Below are 24,876 nucleotides of genomic sequence, written 5' to 3' on the forward strand. Positions count from 1 at the left end.
TCATATGATCTTTAAAAATCTATAGCTGTCTGAATCTTATTTTCTAAATTTTCTGCGCTAATATCAGTAATTGTTATCAAATTGTGAACCTGTTGGTTTTCCTAGAAAATATGGTTAAACACAGAAAAAAGATCAAAAAGAGGAGATGAAATCATATTGTAAAATGTTACGAAATCGTTCTATACTAGAAGTAGACAGTCATAGAATAGAACAAGAGTCGATGGCAAATATAAAGTGCAGAATGTATTGGGTAACGAGAGTAGAAGAAATTGTTTGTAAAGAGACAGCGATTAGGCAACGTGAAGAGGCGCAGGCGGAGGTGCGAAACTGGAACTCCCGTGGTAAAGAGACGGAGAGATTTGGAATATTCTGTTTCGATGAACTTTATCTCGGAACAAACAAACTTTACATATTAATAATTTATTTTCGTATTCTGTAGGCGTAATTACGAGAAATTATATTATTACTTTTCAATTCAATAAGTAGTATAGTTTTAGAAAAATTTCTTATAGTTAATAAAACTACACAAGAAATAGGCATAGTGGTAGGTAAGGCAGGCAGGCGAGGTAGGTACGTAGGTAGGAAGACTAATAGCAGTTTAATTATTTTTTCAGACATAACTTATTTTTATTTAGTGTCTGAATTATGCCATATTCAAAATGTGTCTCAAATTTCCCGATCTAGTAAAGGTATGAAATCTTTTTTAAAAAGATTCCTTTTTAATCAGCAAGCAAGACAAGATTTAAAATAAGTACGAATAAATGTGAGACACACCACATTTATTTTCTGGTGATCTGGTTTATCCCTTGTTTCCATGGTAATTGTGCGTACTCACAGGTTATATTTTGCACTTTGCTGTACGAAAAATTAGAATGAGAGGCTAGAGCCAAGTGTTTCGTTGGTCAGAGCTTTGTTTTCTGTTTGTTGGGTGAGTATGGAAACTGAAAAATACTCGAGAGAGAATTTTTATGGTAAGTATGTTTCTGTGAATATTTTACCGCGAAACTTTTTTATTTGAAAAATGTGCTTACTAATAACTTTTATTAAAAATTGAAAGAAACAAGTATTTATTAGATCACAAACAATTCTGAACAATTTTCTTTTTTTTTTAATATAAAAAAACCCAAATAAATTTTTTGAAAAACTTTTTTAAAAATCTTTTGAAATTCAGTAGTTCGAAAGTTTTTATGAGAATCCAATCAAGAAACAACTACAATTAAAAATTATAGCTTTTTACAAACTGTTGCAAATTCCCGTCCAAATATGTCTGACCCGGTCTAGACCAAGTGGTGTCAATTGAGAGAACACCGATAAATATGAGAACCCATTTGTGTCGAAAAATCGATAAGTTCCAGTAGAGATGTTGTAAAATACGGACTTGTAATCCACCAGCTCGCATTTACCACCACAGTCTTTCTCAAGTTGAGCATATCTTTTCCGTGACAAACTGTTACTTGTTGCGTTTATGAGCATCTTCTGGAATTTTTTTCTTTTAACGGATTATTTTTGCCGGACCCGACATCTTCCGGGTTTGTTAAAGAAAACTGTGGGCGCAGCAGAAACCTAGTAGATGCCAATAATGTCGCGATGTGCGACAGAAATTCAACAACTTGCCGACTAATGCATGGAAAACCCCGTGAAATGTAGGCCGCTAGTTCTTACATCAATAACCACGGGATCCGTTCCATTTTTCAACATGGGTGCTATCTTCATCACAATCGACCTATTGATCTCTGGGAGTGCATTGAGAATGAACATCTTGTGCTTGACATTATTAACGAACTTCTGCATCTGGAGTTTCATCACTTGATAAATGGGATCTTTATCAAAACGTAACATTTTTTGGTAATTCGTCGTTTGTAACGATAACTCTATAATTCAACAAAAAATTAATTTATAAAAGTTTACCTCTAACTAGTTAAACCCACTTTGTAATCACAAATAAAAAATCTGGCTTCTCATTTTCTATTCGTTGCTCAAAATCTTTCAAATCTGTTTTATACGTCTCACCTTTGTGAAAAAACTGGTACAAAGGCTCACAAGCTGGAAACATTTTGAGTTAACTAATTTTCATGGAACATGCCTACCACCCGATGCTCCTTGCAAAATAATGTTAGCTTTGTGACTACATTCCTCAAAAAACAAATTGGCATTATTTGCCGCAAAACTATTTCCGATTATAGCTATTTTATACTTGCCAGTTTTGTTCAGACCCTAAGTTTCAAAAATGTTTTATTGTTGTTGTAAATCGCAAATGTTACCGTATGGCGACACCACCCAAACGGAGAATCTTTGGATTCATAGTTGCAAGTAGGTGAGTATAGGTTTTGAACTGTGTGAGTATTCCATTTATAGTTGGCTTGCTGAGCATCATAGCTATCTCCGCCTATTAATTCAAATACTTGATCTTTTTCAATTAACAATACGTTGAGCACAAAGAGAGCCAAAATCAGAATTCCAAGGCTCGTAGAACTTATTTTGAGATACCATTTTTCAAAAGTTTCAAATACGATAATGGCAAGACATATTGAAACCAGGATTGCCTGTATTTTATCTGAAAAAATGTTGTCAATATTCAGCTTTCTGTCGAACATTGTAAACTTTCACACTAATATTGTCAACTTTTGAGGCTTAAGTTCACAAAGACCGCGATTTTTCAGAACCCGACATCTACAAGGTTTTCCAACTAAGCTTACAATTTGGATCCCCATGAGTCGTGAACCACCAGTATTGCTCAATAGACCAATGGATAAGGTATAAAGAGTATGAAATATCTCCCAGATATGCCAAAAATTTGTTTGATAGAAACTCATTGTCTTCCGAAACCATCATCAAGCATCCAGTTACCACAGTAATCATAGGCTGAAATTATTCGAATTATTCGAATAAATGTCAGAATTTAACCGAACCTTAACCCAACTTCCCAAGTGACAAGCAAAAAATGTTATGTAGAGAAAGCAAAATAGGAAAAAATAGGAAAATATTTTTGAAATCGTTGTTGAAGTAGGTTTTGGTTTGGCTGCTTTGTTTTCTTCGACCATTTTTGTGTCTAATAACTTTTCAAATTCTTCCTGATTATTTTTACAAGACATATGATCATTTTTCAATAGTGTGCAAAGATATACCAGCATTCCTGAATAAAAAATAATTAAAAAATCACGAAGATTGAAAGATTCGGAACAAAAAATACACATTCCCTTATATTTTTGGAATAAACCAAAAGCCAAAATTCTAATTTCTAACCTGCGACAAATTGCCAGATCCTAGCAAAAACCGAATTTTTCGCTATCAATCGTGGTGAAATTAAAAAGTATGAATACGAAATAGTTCCTGAAATTTATCAATATTTTTTTCCATTTTCCAGATTTTCCACCTATTATAGCAAAGTACAATATTTGAAATCTAGTTGGCATCACTTTTCCTATCAAGAAAATGACTGGAACGAGAAAATAAAATTGAATTTCAACAGACAAAGACCATGTGTGTGCAAATATATCTCCAGTTCTCTCGTTCTAAAAATTCCTATTTTGGAAAAAAAATGTTATTGCTTTACCATAGCATTATAAGCTAATTTCACGGGGTTCGGCCAATTTGAAACAAAAAGCAATGCTCGAACGGCGGAAGATCGATTTGTTTCAGTTGTGGTAATTGGGAAGAAATTGTAGAAAAACAATAAAGATAAAAGAATGACTAAAAGGTAGAGAGGCAGGAGCCGTTTGAATCTTCGATAATAAAATAGAGTTATCAAAGAGTACGGAGACTCATTTTCAGCTCGTTTCAGCAGCAAGCACATTAAAAAGCCGGACAGCACAAAAAACCTGAAAAACAGCTGTCAAATGGGTTAAAATATTTTGAATTTTCAGAACGATTTCACAATGAAAATTGAAAAAAAAACTAACTGATCAACTCCGAGACATCCATACGGAAATTGTTTTGGATAAAAGTGATAAAGAAGCACTGCAGCAATGGCGAGACCCCGAATTCCTTGTAAGTCAAGCCTCTTTGAAGCTTTCTGTTTCTCATGTTCCATTATTAGAAAGGGATTCAAATGGGGAAAATGAGTTTCAGAATAATTATGTACCAAAGGAATATTTGATCTATGCAGATAAAATCGCCGCTCAGTGAGGAAAAAAACTGGCTGCGTGGGTCCTTTTCTTGACCATTTTTGAAGCGAAATTATATTTGAAAAAAATCTAGATTCTAATCGTTTTGATCTAAGCGGATCTCGCCAGTCTTAGGTGAAACGTTTTTTTAATAATTATTGTAAAAATTGCTAAATCTGAGTCATATTCTGACAGTACCAAAAACAGCCAACCTAGGCTAATAGTAAGCGTTTCCCAAAGCTATTTTTCCAATATGTTTTTGTGATTTTTTAAATTATATTACATTGCTTATAATGTATACAATTTTTATGATTTTCCAATATTATCATGACAAAAAATATGCAAAAATTTAAGTTCAAAATTGTGAAAATATCCGCCCAAAATCCTTATTATATTTTTGAAATATTTTCCCGGAAACATTCTGTTTTTGTAGTTTTCATACCTTTACCAATTTCTACGGTTTTTTGATTGGAAAAAGTTCAAGCTGAAGCCGAGGAGATCCTTCAGAGTTAGAAAGATTAAAATCTCATTTACAAAAAAAAAAAAGAATTTCGGTTTCATTAGAGAAGAGTCTCATCACAACAAAAAGAGACCCAGCAAAGCACAAAGCAAGTTTTATAAATTTCAAGACGGCGATTTTATCCGCCTAGATCGAAATTTTCTTTGGTACAGAATACTTTTTGGAATACTTTAGCTGAAGACTATAAGCTTGATAAAAAACCGAATTATGATTATTGATTTTATTTTGCAGGTCAATAAGTACACAAATTTACACATACAAAGTAAAAATTCAGTTTCTCATCGAACTCTCACGAATCCATTCTCAGCTTCACATTCTCGTCCCTTCACAAAACAGAACCAAGTTGCATGCTTATACGCTGGGAGAACCAAAAGAATATAGAGAAAGATGTTGATTAGTACATGCTTGGTACATCCACGGCCTTTGAAGTACACTGCCATTGGCTGAAAATTCAAAGATTAGAAGAGCAGCCGACATAATATGGGTTTGTTTTTCACCAGATCTCATTCAAACTATCATTGTTTAAATTTGTTAGAGCACACGAGATGTTTCCTAATGAACTCACCGGGAGAACCAACATTAGGAGAACCATAACAAGTCGATCATTGTCAGTTTCAATATACGGGTTCCTTACTTCAATTTCCGACGGTCCGCAGTTAATATCAGACATTTCCATTTTGAAACTAGACTGGAGAGATATAAAATTTTTCTAAAACAGTTTAAATACTATATTATTCCTCCTCCGCAAAGCACAGATCAGAAAAGTTTTAATCAGAAAAAACTAATGGCCAGTGGTAATTTTGAAAAATTAGACTACAAAAAACACAAATCACAAAAGATTATCAAAACTGATAACTTGATTAGTCTCGAGAATAATGAAGAATCAGGTAATTGGAGGTTCATGAACCAATCGTAAAGATTGGCTGACTAGTTTCCAATTTTTATTAACTTTTCAAGATTTTCTTAAATAAAGGGTACAGTGGCGACCTCTGCCTGCCTGAGCTGGGCCTTCTGTATAGTGTGGCCCGGATCCCAAAAAAACGTCGGGCCCTGTGAAAATTCATTATGCGAGCCATACTGGAACCTTTGTGGAAACTTTCAATTTTTGGAGAAGAAATCTGAAGCTTCAAAAAAAACATTTTTTTGAAAATGACCCATTCCTAAAAACACTGCGGATGTTTCCAAACTTTCGGATAGACTTTTTTCAGCTAAAATTTATCCTCTGCAGCAAAGATTCATTTTCCGAGTGTACCTGCTCAAATGATTTTCTTCCAAATGTCATAGATTTCATTTGAAAGTTCAAAAACTTTCCTTTCGATTCCTGGACCAAAAAATATTCAAATAAGAACGTTTATTATTGAAAAAGTAGGATTAAGAAAAAATGAAAGAAAAAAAAACAGAACAACTTGAAATTTCACAGTAGAGATCATATCACAGGAGACGATTGTTTTCTACAAACTATGCGTGCCTACGAATTGGTTATAAGAATATTAAACGGCTCCTTTCGATAATGAAACTGCTTCTGGTACTTTTTGTGAGTCTGAAAAAAAAATTAGATTAAATATAGAAGATTCAATGTGCTGATGTATTAAAAAAAACGGACCGCAAGATGTCGGCTGCACACTTCACAAACTTACTTTTCGATGTTCGAATTCGGCCGCCCCATGATAGTTTGAATTTATTATTCCTCCAAACAATGGTTGGGGCAAGAACTGCTTTGATAAAGATGAACGGCGATGTGAACTCACGGAAAAGCCAGATGAACACAAATAGGAATGGCGTAAAGTTGAACTTTCCATTCTGAAATAAGAATAGCTGAGGGTAGGACTTTGAGCGACGCAGCAGTGCTTCAGCCGACAGCAGCCGGCCTCACGACGAGCCTTTCTGGCGCGGAACCTGAAAGTTTCGGGCTATTACCTGCATGCTAGTCATCAGTGAAAAGTCCATCACAATCCAATAAAACAAGTGCAAACCAAATGTCTTATAAACGCTGTATCCACCCAAATAGTTCAGACCAAACGCCATAATCAAGCCAGATGTTACGCAGTCCTTCAAAACTTTAACTTTAGTACAAAAACACTTGAAATAATCCCAACCTGCAATGGCTCAACAACCATAAGATGCGGCATCATTGCAATTCGAAGCTTGATCCATCTTCCGATCCGATTGAAAAATGACAGTACGGTAACCGACGCAGAGTTCTGAAGAGCTGGATGTGTGGAGATTGCAGCTTTGCATCCACGACTGGTGAGAGCTTTCGCGAAGAAATAGTCTTCAGCCAGGTATTCTCCAAACTTTTCCATTCCACCACACTCATCTAGAGCCGACTTTTTCATCATTGATGACATCCCCGACGAACATACAACGCCGAGAAAGTTCCCGACAAGGTAGAGGCGGGCGTGGGAGGTACCGAAGAATATCTGAAAAGTTCTGTCTAATTAGCGTTTAGCCCTTCCGATTTTCAACCAACCAGCGACGGCCGAACCCCCGGACGTCGCTAATTGGTTGGAAAGTGGGCGTGGTTGGATGCTGATTGGTCAGAATGCCTATTTTGCTTAAAATTTCTGAAATTACCTGTTCAAACGCTGCATGAAACCCTTGCCGATCCTTGCAGTATGGAATTTGCGTGACTGACGCCATCTTCTCGTGACTCATCATTGTTGTCGCCATATCGAGAATTCCATCGGGTCTCATAAAAATCGCACTATCACTGATTAGGACAAGTGGGTAACGTGCAGCTCGATAAGCCGGCATCATATTGTTGACTTTCGGGTTCATGCCAACCGGCTCGCCTTCTTAAAACAAATCAAAGTTCTAGAACAAATTGGGGAAGCGTATTACCAAATAAAATCTTTGCTTCAATGTTAGGATGTTTTTTGATAAGACTTCGTACAACTTCAATTGCTTCATCTTCTTCCGAATGGAAGCAGAATAAAAGCTCGAAAGAATGGTATTGACTTGTGAAGAAAGATTCCAAATTTTGATAGAGATTCTTGTCAGTTCCAACAATTGGTTTTATCACTGAAACTCCAGGCAGTGTTGGATCAGGTTCAACTTTATGGTGCAACCGGTATATTCTGAATAATTTCAGTTTTTTTTGAAATTCAAAAATCAATTTTGAAAAAAAAAACTTACGAATAAAAAAACGCAATGATATGAACAAGATATAAAACTGATACAAATATACATCCAGAGAGAGCAAGTAATGAAAAACCATCAAGATGATCCCTTAACCAGTTCATCCCACTATACAACGTGGCAGGCATAAGTTGAAGAATTTGAGAATCGGAGACTTCTGGGAAAATGAATGTTGGGGTGGATACTGTTTCAAGCGTGGTTACTGCATCTAGTGATGAAGGAGTGGTAGCTGAAGTTTTTAATGACTTGAGCATTATGGTTCTGGTAGAATAATAATTTACCTTGAGAAGCAAACAAGTTTACCACTTCGTTGGCAGCCTCCATTTTTGTCTGGAATTATGGAATTAATCTTATGAACATTTTTTTTTTGAATAACAGAAACGAGGCCGAGACAAGTTACATAAGAAAGGCTATGCATAAAAGTATACTGTTGCTGATGGTTAAAAATATGTGACTAAGCGTTGATTGGTTTGAAATTTTGATTTACAGGGGAGTTCAAATATGGAAGCAAATTGTAAAGCTATTAATAACTATTGCTTTATAGTATTTGTCTAAAATACATTGATGCAGCTCAACATAAAATTCTGCTGGAGTTATCATTATTGTGTTATCACCAATTAGAAAACTACTCAACTAGGGCGTAACTTTGGTCGAACAAAAATGGCAAAACCTCTACAAACTATGAATACAAACTTGACTAAAACTACAAACTTCACGGTAAGAAAATAATCATGTTATTAACGCTCACAAGATAAGCAGGTGCATGCTAACATAATTTCAGAAGAAAAGATTAAGCTAAAAAAAAAATCACAACAAAACTAGGAGTTGGTAGCTCAGTTATCACAATGCAAAATAAAATTTAAAAAATGAAACGTTGGAAAGCTGAACCATCGAGAATCACAAATCACATTGTGCCCGGCGGTCACGATCGTAACTTTTAGGTTGCAATGATTCTCTTGTTCAAATATTAGTTAAAAGCGACGAAATTGGCAATGACTCATTGGTAAATTTGGCTTTTGATATTTTAGAGCTTCTGCACGAAATATCTCTGACTGAAGGAAGTTGTTTTCAAATTGTAAAGTAATAACAAACAATCAGATATTGATTTTTGTTAGAAAATAAAAACAATCTGATAAAAAAGCCTGCAAAATTGTCAAACTAATTCAAAATGTTATACTTAAGTTACAACATTATTTTGGAAGTCGACCAAGAAATTTGGCGAATTGCCAAAGTTAGAACAGTCTAAAAATTTTAAGAGGGGTTTATAGAGTTTTTCATACCTATTTTGAGTAAATTTTGACAAAACTTCTGATCCATCTTTCAATTGAAATTTGGAAAAAACACATTTGAATTTTTTTTGAAATTTAAAGTAACAATTTAAAGTTTGTCAAAACTTCTTTTTTCTGATGAAATATTTAAATGTTACGTGATTTTTTGGTTCTGAAAATACTCTGAAAAACACATTGCCACACAAATCGATATATTTTGCTTTAATTAAATTTTTTCTCATAATCTGAAGGCAGGTTACCTAGGTTTTTTTCTTGAAAACAAGAAAAAACGGGCGGCATATGGATTTTGGTTTTATTTGATAATTTCCAGCATTTGAAAGAGAAAACTGAAACATTTTGAAACTTGATATTAATAAAAACAAAAAATTCAATAAATTAAAGACAAAATAAAATAGATTCATATAGAACAATATTTCACAATACGAAATACAAGCTCAAAATTTATCAAAATGAATCATGAATAGTTTCCTCTAATCTACATACATTTCGCAAAATACGACTCTTATCATTTCATCAAAAAACTTTCGATTTTTTCTTGACGATTTATTCTCACAGAACAAATATTTACAATGAAATTCGCAGTTTGTAGGGCGTGAGAGGAGTCGTCTAGAGTACGAAAAAACAAAAAAATTTAGGCAGGTTCAAGGAATACGACGGCAAGTTGCTCTGAGTTTGAAGTTGGAAAAATTAAATGCAACTTCACGAGAAAGCCAAGATATGGGCGGAGCCTATTCCAAAGATTTTATTTCAAAATTTTCAAAAAATATTGATTATAAAATCAATTTCTTTTAAAATTTGGTCAGTCAACCGAGTGATTTTCGTAGGTTTGATAGATAGAATTTGCGAGAACAAAAATATCAGTATATGTAAATATTTTTCACATGACTGATGATTGAATATTCAAGGCGGATTGTTTGGGGCGCACAGAACACGTAGTATTTGATTTTTGAAAACTAGTGAACAAAAACAATTAACAGTGTGTGATTTATTGACATTTAATGAGCAAAAAATCAATATTGTAAAATGAAAAAAAAAACAGAAAAACAAACAAATACATTTAAAAGTGCGACAAAGTGTAACTCGAACTGAAATTTGTGCACTTGGAGATCTTTGAAAAATTCAGTCGAAAACATTTTATTTCAAAAAAGTTCGTTAAAAAATTGGAAAAAAATCCGTATTTTTTGTACTTGTTATTAAATGTATTTTAAGTATTTCAGTTAAAGTATTTTGGGTAAAAACAGCATTCAAAAATTTACAAAAATTAAGTAAAGTTTGAAATTTTCAGTTAAAAACACTAAAGCGTAAAACGACATCACTATTTGTTCATTAAAAAAATTTAAAGTTTTCAGTGAAAATCTTTTCAGTTTACTTTGTTTAATGACATATTCCATTTTTCAAGTTTTTCCAAAAAATAAAAATGTTTTCGAAACTTCGACTTTTTAATAACCTTTTTAAAAACTATTAGCTTATTTTGATTTTAAAATTACAAGAGTTTAGAGCCGAGATACACTTCACCACACCGTATACAAAAAAGAGCAGAAAAATCAAATAGTTTAACGAGCCGCTAGTAGTAGACTTATAAAGATAGCTATCTTCTGGTAAACACCAAGTGAGGAACAATTCAAAATAGTAGTATCAGACATAATAAGAATATATATTAGCGGCGCAGAGATGCAAACAAACAGGTGAGTAAGGGAAAGGGAGAGAGAGAGCACACTCGCTTATGACTCGAGCAGCGTAAGGACAGCGAATTTGGCAGGCAAACTACGAGTCACAATATGACTTTTTGATTGTATTTAGCATGTTTTAAAATGAAACAAAAACAGTTGAGCACCCCGAAGCTGGAAGATATAACGGGAAAAAATGGGCGAGTCAAAAAAAGCACATTTCGGTGGTTCTCAGAAGAGTTCTCATAAATTCTTTTGTATTTTCTGTTGAAAAAGGTAATCTTTTAAAATTGGTTTAAATATAAGTATAAAAATTAAATTTAAAAAAAAAACAACCAAAATGTATCGTTACTTTCTTTTTTCCTTTTTTGCACGTCTCCTGGAGAGCGTAAATAAATAAATAAATATATTAAAATGTTTAGTTAAGTACAATAAACAAGAAATTTATAGACTCCAGTTAAAATTCAAAAATTTAATAAATAACAGAAACACGGAGGCTTTGAACTAACGTTGATAAAAGTGAGACTCTCCAAAAAAATATTTTTTCAATTCATTTTCTTCAATTTATTAACTCAGGTTCTTCATGGATTCTGAAACGTCTATTATCACTAACCTTAGCGCCAATAACTCTACATTATCCAGAGGTATGCCTTTTTAACTGTGCACTTTTTCTATTAAGCAGCTCTTGTGAAAAAGTTAAAAATGGAATTTGTTTTCAGCCGTGACCTCGTCTTCATTGTCGATAGTTCTTCCTGAAACAATATCAGTCGATCATACTTCATTGTATCTACAACAAATTGCTCCGTACCGCCCGTTACAAGCAGTTCAGCCTCCTGCTCAATTCATTCCCGGCTCAAGGAGTATGTCGACAAGTTTTGACGCATTTGCAACACCTTCTACTGTCGGGTTCTTCTTGGTGATATATCTTTTTTTGATACATATTGTATTAATCTGCTACTCGTAAGTTTTTTGTTTTAAATTTAAGACACACGTTTCAATTTTTCAGAAGATACCGATTGATATCGCGGATGCGGCGAGTCTAAAAAATTATTTCATTTTTTTGTAAATAGTTTATTATTTTGAAATTTTTTTTGAATAAACTATCTCTACAAGCTCTTGAAACGGTGCATGTATATTTACTGGGAGTAAAAATGGTTTTAATAACTTAGTGGAGCGTTCTAAGAAAAAAAAGTGTACGCAAGAGTTTCAGTACTAAACCTGACTGTGCTCATTAAGATTTCAGACATGGGTACCTATTTACAGTCTGTAGTGCGAAACCCGTGTCAACCATTTTGAAAATTGTAGACATGAACAAACAGCTACTGTGAAATAATCTCAAAATCTCTCTAAAATGACTACTACATACGAACGAATTTTGTGGTTCAGTGTTAGTTGTTCCTTGTCTACCAGAACTTTGTATTTTGTTGAGCTATGAATTTTGGCGAGTAATTCGAAAACACAACGCCTCCACCTCCCTCCCCCCACGTTTTCTTTCCAATCACTGCCACTTTGAGAGAAATGTACCTCTTGGTGCATACCATTCAATATTTCGGCTTTTTCTTTTCTCAGTTCACCAATTTAGTGCTACTTTATCTTCTCTGGGCCAAAGCTGGAAAACAGATTGGTCCCTTTCGCTATCTTATGATGTCATTTTCGTTGTATTCTGTTGTCTACAACTACGTGGATATTGTCACCCATCCGTTGGTTCTCATGGAAAAACAAGTGTGTGTTGTGGTCAATCATGGACCATTTCGGTATACGCCTGGGTTCGGATATGTGCTTATTTGTAAGTAACAACAATTTGCATGAAGTATGTATACAGTTGAATATAACAGGCATTTTCGGTGCATCGTTCGGTTTATGCATCTCCATTCTCTGTACACAGTATATGTTCCGATACATTGTCATCTGCCAGTGAGTCTAGAAAACTTTGAATTTCCATAGAACTAACAAATTTTAGACAAAAGCATCTTCATTTGATTGAGGGAAAACGACTTGCATTGCTATTTTTGTACCCCTTCGCAATTTCTATAACATGGTTCTCTGTTTGCTATTTTGGCTTGAAAATAACTCCTGAAAAAAGAAAAGCTCTGAAAATAACGCTTCAAGAAAACTATGATGAAGATTCGGATGTTATCATGTTTGCCGCTGCTCAGTACTGGATATTGGATGACAATGGCGAAACTACATGGTGTTTACGTGACTGTTTGGCGGCACTTGGAATGGTCGGCTTGATGGTAGAAAGTTAAAAAATAATGTGATTGAAATCAGTATTTGTAAGGGATCTGCTGTTTTGTTGTTAGTTTTTGTGGGATAAAGACGTTCAGGAAAATGATGGAAGTGCAGGCTTCAATGAGCAGGCAGACGGTAGCTCTGAATAAGGTGAGTATTCGACTTGCTGGGTGTTGGAAACCAAAAAAAAATCTGGAAAAAATTTAAAAAAATTCAGACCCTACTACCTTCAATCCTGATGTACGGCCCAGTTGGACTTCTGTTCTTTGCGCCACTTTTCGAATGGAACCTGCAACTTTTAGTCAGTTCGGCTGGTGCCACTACAGCTATTTATCCTGCATTTGAACCTTTAATTGTCATTTTCTGTATAAGTTTGTTCCGCAGAGCAACTTTTCCGTGCAAGCAGACAAATATCATTACTTCTTCTGCAGCGTTGCCGTCAATTATTTAACGGTACAAAAATGTATTTTCATTAACAAATGCTTCATTTAATATAATAGTTGATAAAAATGCATTTAAAGTGGTTGTAGAATTTGTACGTTTTTTTACTAAAATATACAGCAACTGGCTTTAAACGACTAAATATCATATTGAGATTTCTCCAAAAAAATTTTATTGCATAGTAAATCTTTTGGTATTTCATCTCGGGTTAATTTGCTGATTTAGATACATTTTTAGCCGACAGGCACCCAATTTGTTAATTCTGCTGTGACAAGTTTATTGAGCCGGTTTTTTAACTTTAACATTTTATTTTCAGTTTTATTAATAAATACATTTTAATAGAGATCAGCAATCAAAAATATCGGGGTCCGAAAAATCTACTTTGAACATTTCGAAAATCCTCGCCAGCTCCATGGTATTTTTCCGTTGCAAATGGATTTTTTTCATCGCATTTACAATATTCATCAATCGAACTAGACGTCCTGCATAATTCGATCTTTTTTCATTCTTTTGATAGTAGCTATGAAGATCGTCAGCCAAATTGTCACAGACTCGCTCGCCGATTTCAATCACATTTCCTTGCATTTTTTTGCCTGAAAGTATATATAGTAATTCATATTTCAATTTATCAAAAAAAAATTTCATGAAAACCAAATTATAATTTATTAATGCCACAATTTGCCGAAAAAAAAAACAGAGTTCAAATTTTTATTTATCAAAATATGGTGGAAGACTTATATTTTTGTTGTTTAAGAATTTTGGCTCGCAAAATTTTTTCGGAGAATAAATTTTTCAAAAAAATTTGGCACATAGATAACATGTTAAAATTTCGAAAAATTTCAAAGTTTGGAAGGTATTTAAAACTTCCAATAATTTTTTTAAAATTCCAAAATAACCTATTTTATTTTTGTAAAGTTATTAGCACGGAATTCAAATTTCAGAAAAGAAATGTTGGCAGGGAATTCAATTTTCTAATAATTCAGAAGGAAATAAGTAGTTTTTGTTAATTTTCAAAAATAAAATTCACCTGCAATTTGCCAACTTAATTGAGTCAACATGTAGGCCATCTCAATCGATGAAGGATTTAATTCCATCAGTGGTTTTGCTAGCTGATGGAACAGCTTTGACCTTGTCAGACGGAACATTCTGAAAAATTCAAATTAACTTTTAAATAAGCCTTTACTACTGACTCTGCTACTTTACTGTTTGGTAGATCGGTAATCTCCGAGTAGTCGATGCAAGAATCCATAACCATAAGCTTCTCGTTTGAGATCGCAAATTTCTGAAAATTAAAATTAAAACAACGACCTTCAAATAGAACTGATGAAGGATGTACCCTTTTGGTTAATACCTGATTTCCGAACATTTTCACAGACATTTCAAAACGCTCGAATCGGCGCCACATGTTCCATACCGCTTTGAAGTAGAGGTACTGAAAGCAGCAGACATTTCAAGGGCAATGGCTCACGCAACTCACCTTCTCCTCTTCATCTAACATCCGAAAATCAGGATTATGTATCAACCACTCGGCAATCATAACCATTTGTTTTTCAAAAATTACGAAAAGCTGCCGAACAGGAAGCTCCCCAACTTTTTCCATTTTATCTTCGGTTTTTTGCTGGCTTCTCCATTTTTTCAGAGCATATTCAGCAGCTTCCAGTGAATTCATTTTCTTTGCTGCGCTGTCAAGATTATAAGTTTTCCCATTGAGAACTGATTTGATTTTTGTTGATAACGAAGAAATATCCATTATTGTACGTGGTTTTCCAAGAAAAGCATTGTCCGAGCGGGGGATCAATTTGAAGCTCTAAAAGTTGAACAACACTGTGAAAATGAACTTTGACGTGAACAAATCAAACTTTTAACGGCTGAGCAAATTATGCACAATGGCCGACATCTCACAGGTCTCTCCAGAGTGGGTTTATACATAATTGACCCGTGTGGTGTCGGCTGCTCAATGTGAATTTTTCATAGTTGTTCCCAATACTCTATTAATGTTTTTAAAAGAAAAAAACTCACATTTGTCTGAGCAATTGAATTTTCATTTTTCCGTTTCCGAGTTCTCGAGGCAGATTCTCGGTTGAATTGTACATTTTCAGGAGTCATACCAAGGTCTACACATTTGTTGTAACGACAGAGTCTGCATTGATATCTGAAAAAAACTTTTATCAAATTTCCTTAAAATATTCTGTGGATAATAAAATTTATATAATTTGCTCGAAAAATTGGATATCTTAAGAATTCAATGAATTTATTCTGCAAAAGCCGTTCCAACTTTTTTTTTCGGATTTTTTCGATTATTTCAACACAAAAAACAGCAAAACATCCAGCCTACCTCTCTGCAGTATCCACCGGGCATTCATTCTTGCCTTTTTTACACTTGTACTGCTTCTGTCTCTCCAGTACGACTGTTCTTCTGGAAAAAAAAAACTAAATTTCTAAATTTCACGACAATTTAATGTTCCTACCTGAAAAATGCGGCACAAGCTCTACAAGCTAGCACACCAAAATGTGATCCATGAGCACTTAGAGCACAAACTTTACATAAAACAATTGTCGCTGGAGACGTAGAACTTTCAGATGAAGTATCGGATGTTGACGGGGTAGAGGACATTCTGAAAAAATATGGGATTTGTTTAGAAAACTTTTTTTGTTGAAACATTTAAAATGGTAAAAGTTTCAAAAAAAAGTATTCAACAAAAAAAGAGTGTAGTCATAATCCTCCGATTTAGTGAATCTAACATTTTGAAACATAAAAAGTAAAAAAAAAGTTTTGTGTAGAATCAATATTTTTCCTATACATTTTTCTAATAAGACTTTTGGGTAAAAGTCTATGACTCAAGAAATTACGAAATTTCTGGGTCTCGCAGCTTTGTTTGCCAAAGTCCACAGGTTTCCCTCGAACTCTGCTAAGAGCAAACAATTGGGCACATTTATAAAAATAAAAGACGAATGTTTTGATCGATAGAAAATTAATTTTATAGAAAACCAAGTAGGATGAAAAGAGTTGGATTCTCGCCTACCTTCGTGAAAATTTCAAAATAGGACAATTTTTTTCTACTGCCCTCTATCGATTTTGAACGGAAAATGTCGAACGTGAAGTATAGTTTGAAAGAAAGCCAACGTTTACTCTGAATTTTCTGTGCATCCGGCTCACTATTCAGTGTAAAACACCATGGTTACCTATGGAGACCCGCGGCAACGCTAAAACAAAGATCGCCTGGTCTTTATTTCTTAAACCTAATATAATTCAACTTGGATTACAAAGTTAATAATTTATAAAATTCAATAACAATGAAATTAAATACAAGTTTTCAACGGCAAATGGTAGAAGTCTAGTCGTAGACTGAGGGAACTAGAGTAAAAGACAAATACAAAGCGCATGCGGTAGCGTCACAAACCACGGGCACTTGTTTGAGAAGAGAGATTTGAAACACAGCGGAGACGCAGAAACTAATAGGTAGTCAAGGGAATATTCAACTCATTTTCAAACTTCAGTCGAGTTTTGTATTGCAAGAAATTTCCAAAACAAATCAATTTGTATCTCAAAACAGTCTTGTATAATACAAATTTTCCAAAAAAAAAAAACAAGAACAAGATTTTTTAAAGTCCCCAGCAACATTAGAAATTCGAAACGGAAGGTTTGTATCTCTAATACAAAAAATACTTGTTTATGGGGTAAAATATGTTAAAAAAAAACACACTAGACGCCGGAAATTGGGAACATGGAATGAACCATAATTCTAGTATCTTGTTGATAATTCTAATGAAAGAGTATCACATTTTCAGATTTTCCGACAAGTGAGCTGGCTTTGCTTCAATACCTCACTCTCAAAAACTGAACGATGAACGCTTTCGATATTGCTGAAAAATTTCTGGCCGTCGGATTTTGTGCAACTTGTTTAACCAGTTTCTTCTTTATCTATTTAACGCTATTTCATATCAAAAAAGTGACCGGTACCTATAAGAAAATGGTTATTTTCTTTGCTGGTTGGGGAGTTTTCTTTTCTGGATGGGAGCTCATTGCAAGACCATTCGCCCACAATTACAACAATGCGGTGATTGTAATGAGTGTGAATACTTGGATCCCATCGCATTGCTTGCTTCAAATACTTTCTGCGCTCTGGATTTTGTTCTACCTGGCGATTATCTGCTTGATTGCTGTACAATTTGTGTATCGATACTTGTGCCTGTTTGATCCAAAAAAGTCCGAAAAGTTTGATGGTTACGGATTTATTGCATGGATTTCGTACCCGTTTCTTGCACCATCTGTTCATTGTATATCGTTTTTCTTTTTTGTGGATAAAGATGAAAAATCTGATGAATACGTGCGGTAAGTTTGACAGTGGGAATTCGTACCTACCTTCAAGTCGAGCCAAATTTGCCTAATATATGAGCCCAACAAGCTACTGTAGGCAGGCAGACTTTCATCAAATTTCGTTAATTTCTTGTACAACTAGGAAAATAGTTTGGAGAATTTTGTCATTTTTTGATAAACTCTATCGGCTTATCGGAATAGGTTTGTAACTTTTTGTGAAACTTTGGCAATTTCTTTTCAAACTTCCACAATTTTTCGGCCCACTTTATTAATTTTCGAAGAACTTTTGCATCTATTCTATAAAATTTTCAAAATTTTTAATATTTGAAGTATTTTCCAGCCAAGAGATGCTGGACGTCTACAATATTACTATTGAAACTGCGCCTAAATTTGTAATAATTCCATATGGTTTTGATAATTCGTTGAACTGGAAAGGAATTTATTTTTTATCAACTGGAATTTTCTTAGTATTCTTTCACTATTTTGTTATCTTGTATTGTGGGATCAAAATGCATTTTAACATGAAAAGCAAGCTTCTCCAATTTTCCGAAAACCATGGAAAACTTCAAAAGCAGTTATTCAAAGCACTAGTTGCTCAAAGCCTGGTACCCACGCTACTTCTTGTAATGCCAGCTGCACCAGTCATTGTTAGTCCGATAATTGCACCCTTTATCAATAAATTTGGTATCCAGCTCAGTTTGCAAACTGGTTGGATGTACGCAATATTTGATTTCTATCCTCCAATCGATTACATTGTTTTTATGATGATTGTGACGGAATACAAGGTTTTAATAAGGAGTAAGTACATAAATTTAGCAAAAACTTAAAAGCATGAAATTTACATTTTAGAAATGCTCTCAAAAACCAAAGTTCAGCCATTGGTGGTGGTCAGTATCCAGAATCCACCATTGACAGTTGGTTTTAACACTGCGTCAGGACCAACTTGAAATATTTGACAAATTCAATAAAAAACTATGTTAGCAGTTTGAACAAAACAATTTTTGAAAAGAGCAGCCATATGCTGGAAGGTTATAGAAAATTGTCTGAAATTTTGATAAAATCTAGGAAAAAACTTGAAGCAACACATTATAAAGCGATTTTTGATTAGCTAAACCATATGGGGAAGTTCGTCAAGTCATGTCTGATCATGTTTGATTTGCTTTTTTTCTGCAAAAAAATTTATCTGCTCTGTGCAAATAGTTACTACGGTAACACGTGGGTGGCAATTTTAGGCTATATTGAATTTTAGAGATGAAAACTCGAAACAGCTCAAGTAACAAGCTCACTCAAACTTTTCTTATTTCACTGCGAAAGAACACAGTTTTTGCGGTCCAATTTGATATCACTTCAAACATCAATCAATCAAAAAAGTTTTCATATTTCATTCTTTGGCCGCACGTATTGCCTTCTGTTCAAATAGTGAGCTCAAATTGTGGGTGCAACTTATGATATGGAAACATTTTTGAACAGGTGTGTAAAGAATAATTAAATGGTATAAAAGATGATTCTAAACGCCATCAACTTCACTACTCAGCTCTTGACAAAGTAGCTCACCAAATCAGCTGAATGATTGCTCTGGTATCGTTCATCCTTGCTCTACTGGCTCCACAGGCTAGTGCAGTCATTGGAGGAGATCTCAACTGCACTTCGTACAACGGATCTGCTGTAAGTTTTCTGGATACTCCGAATTAGATGTATTCCAATATTTTCAGTTCGTCTGGACTCCAGCGGCAACTGCTTGCAGCAATGTTATCTCCGATTCATCCTGCGCAGTTCTGTACCCTGCTCCAGTTCCAGCGGACGGTTATCCATCCCCAGGAAGAGATCAGCAGAGACCATTGGCTTGTTATACGACTGCTACCGCTACCCCAGCTGCAGTGGTTCAAGACATGAAAACTGCCGCCCAGAGCACATGTCCAAGAGCCTGCGGATTGTGCTGTCAGACTTCTTCTTACAGTTGTCCTAATGTTGCATGTAAGTAAGAAATATGTTTAAGTAGTTCTACTGACAATTAGGGTCTCTACTTGAAACGTTGATAAATGTGGCACGTTCCAGTCCCACGTCTCAACTGCGCCACCATTACCCAATCACAATGCTTTTCTCTGGTTTGGAGACCAATCATCGCCACGGACTGCCCATCTGCCTGCGGATTTTGCAATGAAGGAGGATGCGTTGACGCCGTTCCAGACTGCGCTAATGACAGAAGCATCTGCAACGCCGTTGGGCTCCAGACCTTTGTGAACACCTACTGCCAAAGAACATGCTCTAGATGCGCATCTGCAACAACTACTCGATCCTCGACCTGCACATCCTTCATTTCTGACTCGAGCACTGCTTGCAGAGCCTGGTCTCTCAATGGATTCTGCACCAACACGTTCTACACTGCTGCCCAGAGAAGATCGTACTGTGCCACCACTTGCAGACTTTGCTGATTTCTGATATGTAACTGGTTTAGCATCATTCTAGCTTTTGACAAATTTTAGGACAACATCACACAGCGACTGACGATGACCGCATAATAGTTGTAGAGATTTTCTTTTGTTATCATGACTGACCATCATGGCACCATAAAAATTGATCTGGAAATTCATTTTAAATTGTATATATGTGCTGACAACATTTTTCACAGAAAAAACAATTTATTTTCAAAATTCGTACAGGAGGCTAAATTTTTCACTGCCACTCCTTTTGAAAATTCTTGAAATAATTACTCTGATCTGCATTAACGTGTTTTTTGAGAGACTTCATGAGCTTCACCTTGTTCAACCGATTTCTTCGAAAAATTATAACGATGGAAACCACGGCGTATATTGGGTAGCAGGCATTTACTGGAAATTTAATTTTTGAATGCTTTTTTTTTAAATTTCAAAGAAACAGTAGTGCCTTGGATGTGGGGATTTCGTACGGATTAAAAAATTAAAAAAATGTCTCTGAATATTTGTTTGATTTTCCTTACATTCGATCAATGAGATATACGTTGTTTTATCAATAGCCAGCCCGAGATAAAGAATAATATGAAAAAAATAAAAACTGGAGAATGAGGAACGTAGATTGTAAATTGGCAAACACTTTCAATGTTTTCATAGATTTCAAGTTTTGCTCCAGAGAGTATCGATTTGAAAGTGTACACGTTAATAGTTTTGCTCGGAGCTTCTGAAAAAAATTTAAAACGTTTAATGTCACTCTCTGAATATAACACGAGCTCGGCAAACGGCAAATTTGCCGGACACTCCGAGTACACCCACCTCATTCTTCCGAAACATGTACTCAAACAGTATTCTTCCAAAAATTTGAATTGCAATGCCCGTTATATTTATTACTTCGGCGCTGCCCCTGATTCCAGTTCTAAAACCAATGCAATAATTCATAAAAGGGTCCGCAAATGAAAAATTCATAAATGTGAATAAAGTTGAGATAAATCCAATCAAAAGCTGGAAATTGACCAATTTTTGTTTTCTGAGATATTTTTTCATACTTGCAATATTGCCATCAAAATTCCTAATGTGCATCCAATGTGCTCATAATTTATTGATCTGACTGTAGCTATGTATCTTTCAATGATAAATGATACTGTCACTAACTAATCGTAATCCAAAAACATTTTGAGTTCGCAACAAAAAACACCTAATTGTGCTTGCAGGCATATCGCAGTAGTCAAAAACTGCATAATTGTAAAGATCCAGACCGTGGAGAATTATTCTGAAAAAAAGTTGGACTCGTGCAAAATAGCTATACGATTTTTGAGGATTTTTTTCAACTTTGCAAAAAATTTGAAAGGTCTGAATAATTTTTGTGAAACTTTATCTGTAATTTTTTCACATATTTTTGATTTCAGACAAAAGTATTTGCAACACCGTTGGGCTCCAGGACTTTGTAAACACCTACTGCCAAAAAAGCTGTGGAAGATGCGTGCCTCCAACAAGAACTACTCAATCATCTGGGGTTCCTTCGACCTGCACATCTTACATATGTGATTCCAGTTTTGCTTGCAAAGCCTGGGCTCGCAATGGATTCTGTACCAGAAATTTCTACACTATTGCACATAGAAAACAATACTGTGCTACCACTTGCAGAATTTGCTGATTTTTGACGAAACAATGTTATTCCAGCTTTTGACAACTTCTGAGAACACACAACGGGTTGACGACCGACGATCGAGAGCATAAAAAACTTTCAAAGATTTTCTTTTGTTTCTATTTTGGCCCATCATAGTTTAATAAAGAGTGATTTGGAATTTTGTTGCAATGTTTTGGGCGACTGTCGATTTCAATAGAAATTTATATGTAGGTTTCTTGAAAATTTCAATGTTTTGTTAAAGGGGGAGTAGAGTTTGTGGGGAAATATATGTTTCTGACTCTAATTTTGCCCCTGATGCCGAATATCGATGTGAAAAAATTCAAAAAAATTTCCCTGATTTTATATTAATTTTTAAAATCCGAAAATTCAATGGATGCCTATATGTGAGTTTTCAAACGCTGAATTTTCCCGCCAGAGAATTTTCCCCGCCCACGAAACCGCGTCGCAAGTGTGGGTTTACGAGATGAATATTTTCCTTCTATTTTTATTTGATTTTTTACCGATTTTCGTCGATTTTTCTTATTTTTTCGCTGTTTTATATTGAAAATTTTGTTATTTCTCTTAAATTATGCCTTTCTATTGATGAAATACACAAAATTCCATGAAAAATTCCATTTTCAGCACAAATTCGACGGGAAACGAGGAAAATCGCGGAGACACGAAGATTTTTTTGGAAAGTGAGTACTTCTTATAGAAAATATTATTTAAAAAACAATTGAAAAGTAAGAATCGCTAAATAATTAAGCCTAAAACATCCTAAAAATCATCAGTATGTCGATTTATTCGGCAAATATCTTACTATCGTAATAAATTAAATTAAACTTCCTATTTTAATCCTAGTGCTTATCAATAGTCTCTTTAAAAATCTCAATAACGAAAGTTTTCCACATTAATACAAACATTTAACATTTCAGTTATCCGGAACACGTTGATTCGTCGCGCTCCCGAGGACAATATTCGATTTTTGTAGTTTTTTTTTCCCAAAAATGTGTTTTTTTTGTGAAGTTTATTAAATATAAACAGTCTTATAATAAATTTACTTGTTTTGTCTAAAAAACAAAAGCATTACACACGAATAAGTAATAGATTTATTGTCCACGGTTGCCTCCACCTTGTTTCCCGTCGAATTTGTGCTGAAAATGGAATTTTTCATGGAATTTTGTGTATTTCATCAATAGAAAGGCATAATTAAAGAGAAATAACAAAAATTTCAATATAAAACAGCGAAAAAATGAGAAAATTCGACGAAAATCGGTATAGAATCAAATAAAAATAGAAGGAAAATATTCATCTCGTAAACCCACACTTGCGGCACGGTTTCGTGGGCGGGGAAAATTCTCTGGCGGGAAAATTCAGCGTTTGAAAACTCACATATAGGCATCCAATGAATTTTCGGATTTTAAAAATTAATATAAAATCAGGGAAATTTTTTTGAATTTTTTCACATCGATATTCGGCATCAGGGGCAAAATTAGAGTCAGAAACATATATTTCCCCACAAACTCTACTCCCCCTTTAATGTTGGTTTAGCAAATTTCAATGAAAGCTTTATCGATCCATGATGGTCAGTCATGAATTAACAAGTTTAAAAATGTAACTTCATCTTGTCATCGGTCTTCATCTTGTCTATTTGCCTCGAAATGCCACTAGCATATTCTGCAGGTAGTAGCACAGTATTGTTTTCTATGTGCAATAGTGTAGAAATTGTTGGTACAGAATCCATTGCGAGCCCAGGCTTTGCAGGCAGTTCTTGTATCCGGAGGGAACACGGTGCAGTTGTTGGTTACCGGCGGAGCAACTGTTGTGGCAGCGGAGCATCTCTTACACGTTTTTTGGCAGTATTGGTTGACAAAATCTTGCATTTTGACATTAAGACAAATACTGAGATCATCGCCGCAGTCAGTTATAGCATCGACACATCCTCCTTCATTGCAGAATCCACAGGCAGATGGGCAATCTTGTGCTATGACGGTTCTCCAGACAGGTGACCGACATTGGGCTGGTGTGATATCGGAACATTTGATGCTTGGAACTGTAAACATGTAGTTTTTGTTTCCGTACTCAATAATAGTGTTTTACTTACACTCGGCATTTGCGCAGTTAAATTCACTCGTTTGACAACAATAACCACAAGTCTTTGGACAACCGTTTATGGCAACTCTCTTGACATCTTCAACTATTGGAGCCGGTAAAGCCGTAGCTGTTGAGTAACATCTGAAAGCTCTAGCTTGATCTTTTCCTGCAGATGGATTTCCATCGGCTGCAGCTATGGGTGGAAATAAGGCATCACACGAGGAATCGGTTAGGACGTTGGGACAGTTGGTAGCAGATGGGGAATAGACGAACTGAAATTTTGAATATTTTGAAATGTAGGCCGACGGCAATAGTGTTAAAATGCCACTACTTGTTTAGAAGAAGCCTAAAACCTGATGAGGTGGTCAGGCCGGCCTGCAACCTAGTGACCAAAGACATGTCGGAGGCCAATCTATGTGGGGTGCAATAAACATTTGAAACATACTCGAGGCCAATTGAAGGCCGAGTGCATTGTGCCCGAGTAAGCAGGATCTTGATGAACTTTCCATAGGGCTCGCCAAAAATGGTTAACCTAAGGCGCAATGCAGCCTATATCGGCAGTTAGAAAGTGGCTGGGTTGGCGAGCGAGTTACAGTTTGCGAAATTTCTATGGGACCTCCTCCTCTATAGGACCTCAAGTTGTGGTAATGAATTTTGCTAGCAAGTTCCATGAAAACTTTTTTTATAAATTTATGCAGCAGTAGATCAGACTTTCACCAGCTCTACTTTACGGTATACAAGGCTAGTTGGCATTTTTTATTTTTAAAATTGAATGTTCACTGACGTGATCTTGAGTAGGAAATGAGGTTTATTTTTTCCCTAGCATGTAAGGCACCAAGCATCCCCATTAACTTACCTTGTCAACAGAATACACTGTGCAATTTAAATCTGTAACAATTACAGCCAAAGTTGGTGATAAGAAAATCAGAGAGATAAGAAAAATCATTATTATCAACTGGCAAGCGAAGGTAGTGAAAAATACGTCACTTTGGCGCTTATTTATACGTTTCATTTTCCC

General features: G+C 35.0%; 9 protein-coding genes, 1 non-coding gene and 2 pseudogenes across 14 annotated transcripts; 6 read left to right on the forward strand and 6 right to left on the reverse strand.

The window, feature by feature from the left end:
- Nucleotides 1-1,171: 1,171 nt before the first annotated feature.
- oac-42 lies at nt 1,172-4,038 on the reverse strand (the record flags this gene model as incomplete). 2 transcript variants are annotated; one of them, NM_001276973.3, is made up of 11 exons in its annotated part: nt 1,172-1,476; nt 1,663-1,871; nt 1,929-2,043; nt 2,088-2,214; nt 2,262-2,554; nt 2,697-2,862; nt 2,910-3,133; nt 3,244-3,330; nt 3,374-3,512; nt 3,554-3,818; nt 3,900-4,038. In NM_001276973.3, 10 exons carry the CDS (start codon nt 4,028-4,030, stop codon nt 1,826-1,828), a joined length of 1,593 nt encoding a protein of 530 aa, NP_001263902.1. The 2 variants fall into 2 exon arrangements, with proteins under 2 accessions (NP_001263902.1, NP_001263901.1); NM_001276972.3 differs by lacking the exons at nt 1,929-2,043; nt 2,088-2,214 and having other exon boundaries at nt 1,234-1,476; nt 1,663-1,791; nt 3,900-4,030.
- Nucleotides 4,039-4,842: 804 nt separating this feature from the next.
- Nucleotides 4,843-5,307, reverse strand: T06C12.9 (Plasma membrane proteolipid 3). Its single transcript, NM_074569.2, has 2 exons — nt 5,189-5,307; nt 4,843-5,066 (listed from the first exon to the last, which is right to left on the reverse strand). The coding sequence occupies exons 1-2, from the start codon at nt 5,297-5,299 to the stop codon at nt 4,902-4,904; spliced, it is 276 nt and encodes a 91-aa protein (NP_506970.1). The 5' UTR covers nt 5,300-5,307; the 3' UTR covers nt 4,843-4,901.
- Nucleotides 5,308-5,958: 651 nt separating this feature from the next.
- Nucleotides 5,959-8,091, reverse strand: cgt-1 (Ceramide glucosyltransferase 1). Its single transcript, NM_074570.6, has 8 exons — nt 8,043-8,091; nt 7,759-7,990; nt 7,465-7,700; nt 7,198-7,418; nt 6,720-7,043; nt 6,541-6,672; nt 6,261-6,423; nt 5,959-6,163 (listed from the first exon to the last, which is right to left on the reverse strand). Exons 1-8 carry the CDS (start codon nt 8,083-8,085, stop codon nt 6,114-6,116), a joined length of 1,401 nt encoding a protein of 466 aa, NP_506971.2. The 5' UTR covers nt 8,086-8,091; the 3' UTR covers nt 5,959-6,113.
- Nucleotides 8,092-11,300: 3,209 nt separating this feature from the next.
- Nucleotides 11,301-11,760, forward strand: T06C12.12 (Movement protein; the record flags this gene model as incomplete). Its single annotated transcript, NM_074571.1, has 3 exons — nt 11,301-11,361; nt 11,437-11,677; nt 11,724-11,760. The coding sequence occupies 3 exons, from the start codon at nt 11,301-11,303 to the stop codon at nt 11,758-11,760; spliced, it is 339 nt and encodes a 112-aa protein (NP_506972.1).
- Nucleotides 11,761-12,235: 475 nt separating this feature from the next.
- T06C12.11 (Serpentine receptor class r-10) lies at nt 12,236-13,400 on the forward strand (the record flags this gene model as incomplete). Its single annotated transcript, NM_074572.1, has 5 exons — nt 12,236-12,503; nt 12,553-12,631; nt 12,678-12,961; nt 12,999-13,099; nt 13,167-13,400. 5 exons carry the CDS (start codon nt 12,236-12,238, stop codon nt 13,398-13,400), a joined length of 966 nt encoding a protein of 321 aa, NP_506973.1.
- Nucleotides 13,401-13,678: 278 nt separating this feature from the next.
- nhr-213 lies at nt 13,679-16,011 on the reverse strand. Of its 2 annotated transcripts, none has more exons than NM_001276974.4 (8): nt 15,859-16,011; nt 15,726-15,806; nt 15,410-15,542; nt 14,868-15,197; nt 14,742-14,822; nt 14,581-14,672; nt 14,418-14,536; nt 13,679-13,983 (listed from the first exon to the last, which is right to left on the reverse strand). In NM_001276974.4, the coding sequence occupies exons 1-8, from the start codon at nt 16,002-16,004 to the stop codon at nt 13,736-13,738; spliced, it is 1,230 nt and encodes a 409-aa protein (NP_001263903.1). In that variant the 5' UTR covers nt 16,005-16,011; the 3' UTR covers nt 13,679-13,735. The 2 variants fall into 2 exon arrangements, with proteins under 2 accessions (NP_001263903.1, NP_506974.1); NM_074573.2 differs by having other exon boundaries at nt 13,681-13,983; nt 14,727-14,822; nt 15,859-16,005.
- Nucleotides 16,012-17,235: 1,224 nt separating this feature from the next.
- str-60 (Seven TM Receptor) lies at nt 17,236-18,655 on the forward strand (the record flags this gene model as incomplete). The annotated part of the gene is made up of 3 exons (NM_074574.1): nt 17,236-17,723; nt 18,049-18,506; nt 18,558-18,655. The coding sequence occupies 3 exons, from the start codon at nt 17,236-17,238 to the stop codon at nt 18,653-18,655; spliced, it is 1,044 nt and encodes a 347-aa protein (NP_506975.1).
- Nucleotides 18,656-19,235: 580 nt separating this feature from the next.
- On the forward strand, nt 19,236-20,294 carry T06C12.14 (ShKT domain-containing protein). Its single transcript, NM_074575.5, has 3 exons — nt 19,236-19,373; nt 19,421-19,682; nt 19,764-20,294. Exons 1-3 carry the CDS (start codon nt 19,275-19,277, stop codon nt 20,138-20,140), a joined length of 738 nt encoding a protein of 245 aa, NP_506976.1. The 5' UTR covers nt 19,236-19,274; the 3' UTR covers nt 20,141-20,294.
- An 87-nt stretch (nt 20,295-20,381) lies between these two features.
- srab-27 lies at nt 20,382-21,406 on the reverse strand (annotated as a pseudogene). The gene is made up of 3 exons: nt 20,954-21,406; nt 20,665-20,894; nt 20,382-20,536 (listed from the first exon to the last, which is right to left on the reverse strand). Coding segments are annotated over exons 1-3 (838 nt in total).
- A 133-nt stretch (nt 21,407-21,539) lies between these two features.
- On the forward strand, nt 21,540-21,790 carry T06C12.17 (annotated as a pseudogene). Its single transcript has one exon. A coding segment is annotated over exon 1 (251 nt).
- Nucleotides 21,791-23,431: 1,641 nt separating this feature from the next.
- On the reverse strand, nt 23,432-24,870 carry F35E8.1 (ShKT domain-containing protein; the record flags this gene model as incomplete). The annotated part of the gene is made up of 3 exons (NM_074576.2): nt 23,432-23,817; nt 23,869-24,130; nt 24,715-24,870. The coding sequence occupies 3 exons, from the start codon at nt 24,868-24,870 to the stop codon at nt 23,432-23,434; spliced, it is 804 nt and encodes a 267-aa protein (NP_506977.2).
- On the forward strand, nt 23,700-23,764 carry F35E8.20. The gene has a single exon (NR_070051.1). It is a non-coding gene; the product is annotated as an Unclassified non-coding RNA F35E8.20 (non-coding RNA).
- Nucleotides 24,871-24,876: the final 6 nt, after the last annotated feature.

The sequence above is a fragment of the Caenorhabditis elegans genome, chromosome V (assembly GCF_000002985.6).
Source record: "Caenorhabditis elegans chromosome V".
Taxonomy (NCBI): Eukaryota; Metazoa; Nematoda; class Chromadorea; order Rhabditida; family Rhabditidae; genus Caenorhabditis; species Caenorhabditis elegans.

Excerpts from the sequence above, each read along its gene's own strand:
- T06C12.9 (NM_074569.2), bottom strand. The coding sequence starts at position 5,299 with ATGGAAATGTCTGATATTAACTGCGGACCGTCGGAAATTGAAGTAAGG. Across the intron at positions 5,067-5,188 it reads TCCTAATGTTGGTTCTCCCG|CCAATGGCAGTGTACTTCAA; the intron begins GTGAGTTCATTA and ends TTGAATTTTCAG.
- cgt-1 (NM_074570.6), bottom strand. The coding sequence starts at position 8,085 with ATGGAGGCTGCCAACGAAGTGGTAAACTTGTTTGCTTCTCAAG. Across the intron at positions 7,701-7,758 it reads ATCATTGCGTTTTTTTATTC|AATATACCGGTTGCACCATA; the intron begins GTAAGTTTTTTT and ends GAAATTATTCAG. Across the intron at positions 6,164-6,260 it reads CCGAATTCGAACATCGAAAA|ACTCACAAAAAGTACCAGAA; the intron begins GTAAGTTTGTGA and ends TTTTTTTTTCAG.
- nhr-213 (NM_074573.2), bottom strand. The coding sequence starts at position 16,004 with ATGTCCTCTACCCCGTCAACATCCGATACTTCATCTGAAAGTTCTACG. Across the intron at positions 15,198-15,409 it reads ATTCAATTGCTCAGACAAAT|AGCTTCAAATTGATCCCCCG; the intron begins GTGAGTTTTTTT and ends TTCAACTTTTAG. Across the intron at positions 13,984-14,417 it reads ATTAAGTTGGCAAATTGCAG|GCAAAAAAATGCAAGGAAAT; the intron begins GTGAATTTTATT and ends ATATACTTTCAG.
- T06C12.14 (NM_074575.5), top strand. The coding sequence starts at position 19,275 with ATGATTGCTCTGGTATCGTTCATCCTTGCTCTACTGGCTCCACAGGCT. Across the intron at positions 19,374-19,420 it reads CTTCGTACAACGGATCTGCT|TTCGTCTGGACTCCAGCGGC; the intron begins GTAAGTTTTCTG and ends CAATATTTTCAG. Across the intron at positions 19,683-19,763 it reads CAGTTGTCCTAATGTTGCAT|TCCCACGTCTCAACTGCGCC; the intron begins GTAAGTAAGAAA and ends GGCACGTTCCAG.